The sequence below is a fragment of the Oncorhynchus mykiss genome, chromosome 3 (genome assembly GCF_057628025.1).
Source record: "Oncorhynchus mykiss isolate SJ-2025 chromosome 3, ASM5762802v1, whole genome shotgun sequence".
Lineage (NCBI taxonomy): Eukaryota > Metazoa > Chordata > Actinopteri > Salmoniformes > Salmonidae > Oncorhynchus > Oncorhynchus mykiss.
This window is the reverse complement of record NC_143024.1, coordinates 74,698,316-74,704,482: the sequence shown is the minus strand read 5'-3', so window position 1 is coordinate 74,704,482 and position 6,167 is coordinate 74,698,316. Positions and strand designations below refer to the sequence as shown.

Genomic DNA, 6,167 nt, shown 5'->3' with positions numbered 1-6,167 from the left:
TCGAGAAACCATTACAATTAACTGTAGATGATACACGTGATCTGCATAACATTATGCAGCAAACCAACACCAATTGCACATACGTTTGTGTGCCTCCTCGTCAGTATACCTGTAGACATAGACACACACAAAATAAGGGAGCAGTTTAGTCATCTGCACCCAATGCAGCAATAGTGTTTATCATATTCTAACTTATACCAGGCATTGTTGAATACTCCTTTCAGATAGCCTTGAAGGGCATTCTAAAGCGTGCATTATTTCCCTTTATAAACTGGGTGGTTTGAGCCCTGAATTCTGATTGGCTGAAAGCCATGGTATATCAGACCACCAAGGGTATGACAAAACATTTCGTTTTACTGCTCTAATTACGTTGGTAACCAGTTTATAATAGCAATAAGGCTCCTCGGGGGTTTGTGATATATGTTTATATACGTAATATGACATTTGTAATGTCTTTATTGTTTTGAAACTTCTGTATGTGTAATGTTTACTGTTAATTTTGATTGTTTATTTCACTTTAGTATATTATCTACCCCACTTGCATTGGCAATGTTAACACATGTTTCCCATGCCAATAAAGCCCCTTGAATTTAATTGAATATATGGCCAATATCTCACGGCTAAGGGCTGTTCTTGGGCACGGCGCAAGCAATAATTCGATTTTCATAATAGCAAGCATGCTAGGACTGTTCTTGGAAGAACCTTTTGGGGGCATTTTTCGGTGTCAAGAACCCCAAGGTTCTTCAAGGAACTTTGAGGATCTTAGAAGAACCCTTGTTGAACCCCTATTTTTTTTAAACTCTGCAATTCACATAAATAAAACGCAATTTTAGGCTTCATTTCGGGAATTTTTCACTTTCTTTGTGAACAGCAGCGGTTTGTATGATTGTAGATAACGTTGCACTTACATAAATGATTGGTAACCCCTTCTTTAAACACAATGGTATCATCCAAATGAAAACCTTCCACAGCTACCATGGTGGCTCTATCAGGGATGGAACCCCTGTTAATTTCAAACAGAACTTTGGATCCAAAATGGCCAAACAAGTATGCCAGTTTCACTGATCTCTAATTACGTTGCTATGGGAGGGGATGATGTTTTGATGCTACTGCGACCCCTGTCTGTCACACACGGTTTGTCTCTTGGAGGAGAGAATCGGAGAGTAGGGATTAGGATGATGGTGATAATGAATATGCTGTTATCGGCGTACTTCAACCTGTTAGTGATGCACGGATGAAACGATGCAACGTGGGAAAGAAACATTTTAAATTGTTATTATTGTGTTGGCTATTTCCACAATTTATTCCAAATGGCGACCGAATGCACAGAACAAGCCGTACTGGAGTTCCTAACGGAGAGAGGAGGGTTGGTCAGACATATGGACCTGATTGATCATTTTGAATCCGTGTGGAAAAGTGATGCGTCAAAGAAAACACTGTTCAATGAAAGGTTGAACCGTCACGTTGACAGCGTTGCTTTCATAAAACTGGAGGATGGAATGAAATTCGTGTGTTTGAAGGAAAACAGCACAAGGTCCGTGAAGCACACAGACCCTGGCAACGATGGAGAGAGTAACGGCAACGGGGTGTGTGGTAGGGACCGCCCACTATCTGAATCTGGAGAACGGGATGGGAGCAGCAATGTCAGCCGAGATGGAAACGGACATTCTAGTGATAAATGTGATTCACCTGAAAAAGACTCAAATGCACCCGACGCCCTATCTTGGCTTGATAATGACATGAAATCAAACGGTAATCTTCATCATCCATGCTGCCTAGAGGAAGGTAAAGTTAGTGATGTTACCTCAGTTGGAGTCACAGAGGTGAAGCTTAGAGAAGTTAGTGATGATACCTTCTCAGGTGGAGAGGTGAAGCTAAGAGACAGGAGGAGGAGAGAGTCAGCTCCAGCACTGGGGACAGACTCAAGTGTTTTGGCTGGACAGGTGCAGGTGAGGGGAAGTAGGAGGACCTCCCGGGGCTCCCAGAAGGCTCTGCTGACCAGCGCTCTGTCAGAGGACGGTGGGTGGGAGGGACTGGATGGAGACTGGAACACCCCCAAGAGCAGCCGCAGGAACTTCATAGAGCTGATGATGAGCAGTTCCCCACAGGTAGACTACTCACACTTTTATTTTATTCTATTGTATGTACAGATTTTCAACACTGGTTCTGGCCTAAGGTTGTTTAGGCTGCCATTTCTGAGATGTAGCCTACTAATTGTTCCTTTCTGTCTTTGCCTGTCTCCAGGTACGTCGGTCTCTGATCAACCGCGGCTCTCGTCTCAGAGACTCTGTCAGGAGCGACGGTGACTCCACCTCTCTCCTGTCGTCTGCAGACGGGGACTGTGTCTCAGTGGCCTTGGACCCCCTGGAGCACGAGTGGATGCTGTGTGCCTCGGACGGCCAGTGGGACAGTCTGTATCCGCTGCTAATCCTGGACCCCAGCCTGCTGACCAAGAGGGACTTTGTGACGGGCTTCTCCTGCCTCCACTGGGCTGCCAAGCAGGGCAACGAGGAGCTGTTGACACAGCTACTGGAGCATGCCAAGCAGAACAATGTCCCTGTGGATGTTAATGTACGCTCTAGTGCTGGGTACACTCCCCTTCACCTGGCTGCTATGCATGGACACACACAGGTAGGTGCTCTCCTCCTGCCCTGCCCTCCACCCTGCCCTGCCCTGTCCACTGATATTGTTTTCTGTGGCGTACTTGTTAGGTGGTTTAAATCAAGTTTTCTGTGCTGTGATTGTCAGGTGGTGCATGTGCTGGTAGACCAGTGGTCTGTAGACCCAGAGGCCAGAGATTACAGTGGGAGGAGAGCTGGCCAGTACCTTCCCCCTGGAGCCCCCTCTACTGCAGCCCTGGAGCCAGGGGGTGGGACCAGCCCTGTAGGAGGAGGAGAATCAGACACGGAGAACGCAGACAGTGGGGCACAAGGGCGGTGGAGATTACCCAGAGTTCTCCAGTCCAACCTGAACCCACTGAGGCTGCTGAACGGATCAGGGGAGGGGGGGGAGGTGAGGGGAGGGGGGGCAGGAAGGAGCAAGGCTGTTCAGAGGAAGTCATCTCTGAGTCGGATCAACGCACGGCTCCACCGGGGACGCCATAAGACCCAGATCATCCACAGCACCTCCTTCAGAGGGACGGGGGAGGGAGTGGAGGAGGGAGAAAGGGGGGAGACCAGCCCAACCAGCCCCCTCAAAGGCAGACCAATTTCCAATCTGTTTGGATAAGTCACTGCAGTGTTAGAATCGCACATGCAGTAACAGATCAAAGGCGGCCCTAATAACCAGCCTACTGATTATGATACCATTATGACATGGGATCTAGTACTAAGGGCCCAGTTTCCACCCAACACATATTACATTTAGTCCTGGACTAAAAAACATGAGCATGCTTTTCCATCCAGGTGTAGGCTTAACCTGGGTCTGAGAACTGTAGGCCTACTTTCAAGTTTAGATTTGGCACCGTTTACTAGTCACTGGGAAATTAATCCCAGAACTAAAATATTGCGTAATTTGGTCAGATGCTCCTACCGTTTATGTTTCTGTAATCTGTCCACGAGAGATTACTGAGAAATAGATCTGGGATCATTTTGCTGTACGAAAAATGTTCACTCAATAGATCTGAATCCTGTGGGGATTTAAGGTGCTGCTTACAGTAATTACCTCTACATAATTCTTTAATATATTTAACATAATTATTTAACTTCTACAATTATTATAAAGACAAGTCAAAATAATCACTGAACACCTTCAACACGAATCTCGATGTAACTGCACATGTCACTTTGGAGGTTTAACCAGAATGAAATAGGTGAGTCTATAACCTATGGATTGTGTAGATGTTTTACCAGCAGTAAAGTTAGAAAAACTCTGCACATTTTAAGTTACATTCGCTAGACTGTGAATGGTCTATTCCTGAAATGGTCAGGAATAGAAAAAGAAAGGGTCAGAACTCCTAGTTGAGATGGGGGAAAAAGGAGTCCCCATGTAAAAAAGAAAGGGTCAGAACTCCTAGTTGAGATGGGGGAAAAAGGAGTCCCCATGTAAAAAAGAAAGGGTCAGAACTCCTAGTTGAGATGGGGGAAAAAGGAGTCCCCATGTAAAAAAGAAAGGGTCAGAACTCCTAGTTGAGATGGGGGAAAAGGAGTCCCCATGTAAAAAAGAAAGGGTCAGAACTCCTAGTTGAGATGGGGGAAAAGGAGTCCCCATGTAAAAAAAGAAAGGGTCAGAACTCCTAGTTGAGATGGGGGGAAAAGGAGTCCCCATGTAAAAAAGAAAGAAAAAGTAATCACTTGGTTTTCTTTACAGCAGATCAAACCCATATAGGCAAAACTGTAGCCAATTGAGTAGGACATACTGTGCATCTATGGCCCATTCCACAGACCCTGCTCTACAAACAGTCATTTATTCAATCATGTTTTTTACTTGTTCATGAATTTACCATAGAATAAATACATGTTTTCATTCTGTGGAACAAATGTCCCTGAATATTTTTACCTATATTTTCTCACAATAAATGACTGTTAATATTTCAAATGTTTTTGGACATACCCTCAAATTCTCCAGCATGATCATCGTAGTGTTGAGCTGAAGTTCCTCACTCATATTTTGCAGTTTAGATGTCGTCATTGTCCTTGTATACTATAGATAAATACTGCATATTGTACAGACCAGTCTGACTGCTGGGCACCTGATGTCACTTTTCCTAATGTTGGATGAATGCAAAGATGCTGTGCACTGCCTGTCTGTCTGTGTCTGTCTATGTGTTTTCTTGGTCTGTCTGTCTGTCTGTCTGTCTGTCTGTCTGTCTGTCTGTCTGATATTGTCTGATTTCTCTCCAGTTTTGAGCCATTGTATATGTTTTATACACTTGAATGTTTCTCCTCTCTTCCCAGATTCCTTTCATAGTGCCCCTTCTTTTCACTTTGAATCTTATTGGGGAAATAAAGCAATAACTGTTTTCATACATCTGACGCCTGTGTGTTTTTGCAGTCAAAGCAGAAGTATACAATTACTTTACACAGAGGTATTGCTATATATATTGAATGTCTATACGAGACTAATGCTGAAACGTAATGATAGGTCTGCTGTGGTGTGGTTGAATTATTGATGCTCTTTGATTGGCTATAAACAGTTGAGGTTAATCTAGTATTCATTACTCTGCAGGTGATCAGGCTGTTTGATGGAGCTGCTATGCACCTGTTACTGTTCACAGTCAACTCCCAGTCAGCACCTGTTGTGTTCATGATGTGTCTCTGCTCTCCTCTTTCCTCTCCTCCCTCATCTCTCGTATCCTCCCTCATTTCTCCTCTCATCCCTAATCAGTGCTTGACTTGAAATAGGTTACGGTACTCATTTTGTGTGTTGGTACTGTTTATATTTAGGTGTAAGAGCTCCACAATACTTTTGAGCTAATATTCTATAAGAGGAACAGGAGCTCAATCAGTAGAACATTTGAGGTGCCCAAGTCAAGTGCTGTCCCTAATCTGTACTGAAGGGAGTTTAGTACTGAGTTGCCCCTGCAAAGAAGTGACCAATTTATCTTCTTGTAAAAAAAATGACTGAAGTTCAGTTTATCTGTGATGATGACAGAGCAGGGTGCACAGCAGAACAGAACCGGGTGAGTGCTGCCAGGGCTTCATGGCTGCTTGCCTGACCTACATACACACTGAGGGGAATAATGCCTATTATGTAAATTCCTCCACATCTTTTCAGGGAAACTGTGCCAACTTTACTGCCCGGGGCTCTAGCTCTCTATAGCACCGCTGAATCAATGAGAGGGATGAGAGAGGGAGGAAAGAGAGAGCGGGGTGCTGCTCTCTGTACTTCACTCTATTGGGGTGCTCATTCTACTTCCCCTACTCTCATGCCTACTCCAGCCGTAGGTTTCCATTTGCAGAAATCTTAGAAAGACGAAAGGAAAAGTGTATTTGCCAATATTATGTTTTGTCAAAATGTAATCATGACGTTTGCTGCTCTCTAGTAGATACTTTTGATACCATTTTTTGTTGTTGACAATTTGCAATTTATCCGTGCACGATTTTGTATTTAAAAAAAGATTAAGAAATGTCATATGTTACATATTCAATCAAAATATTTCTTAATTTCGTTAGTAAATCATTACGGTATGCACAAATGCGCTTCAGGAATCGTCGCAAGGTGGCGAT

At 44.0% G+C, this 6,167-nt stretch overlaps 1 protein-coding gene and 1 long non-coding RNA gene across 2 annotated transcripts in view; one reads left to right on the top strand and one right to left on the bottom strand.

Moving 5' to 3' along the window:
• Positions 1-1,891, bottom strand: part of LOC118964307 (uncharacterized) — a 2,960-nt gene extending 1,069 nt beyond the window's left edge. The window contains exons 1-2 of the long non-coding RNA XR_005051352.2: positions 1,805-1,891; positions 1-109 (exon numbers count right to left, since the gene is read on the bottom strand). The exon at positions 1-109 is cut by the window's left edge and continues 57 nt beyond it. This is a non-coding gene — a long non-coding RNA (uncharacterized LOC118964307). The remainder of the gene's footprint in view (positions 110-1,804) is intronic.
• On the top strand, positions 1,103-4,966 carry LOC110520358 (ankyrin repeat domain-containing protein SOWAHC-like). The gene is made up of 3 exons (XM_021597620.3): positions 1,103-2,108; positions 2,245-2,631; positions 2,749-4,966. The coding sequence occupies exons 1-3, from the start codon at positions 1,311-1,313 to the stop codon at positions 3,226-3,228; spliced, it is 1,665 nt and encodes a 554-aa protein (XP_021453295.2). The 5' UTR covers positions 1,103-1,310; the 3' UTR covers positions 3,229-4,966.
• Positions 4,967-6,167: the final 1,201 nt, after the last annotated feature.

What these genes read in the sequence shown, in the direction of transcription:
- LOC110520358 (XM_021597620.3), top strand. Translation starts at nt 1,311, where the DNA reads ATGGCGACCGAATGCACAGAACAAGCCGTACTGGAGTTCCTAACGGAG. An exon ending in TGATGAGCAGTTCCCCACAG is followed by an intron (nt 2,109 to 2,244) that starts GTAGACTACTCA and finishes GCCTGTCTCCAG; the next exon opens with GTACGTCGGTCTCTGATCAA. An exon ending in CTATGCATGGACACACACAG is followed by an intron (nt 2,632 to 2,748) that starts GTAGGTGCTCTC and finishes TGTGATTGTCAG; the next exon opens with GTGGTGCATGTGCTGGTAGA.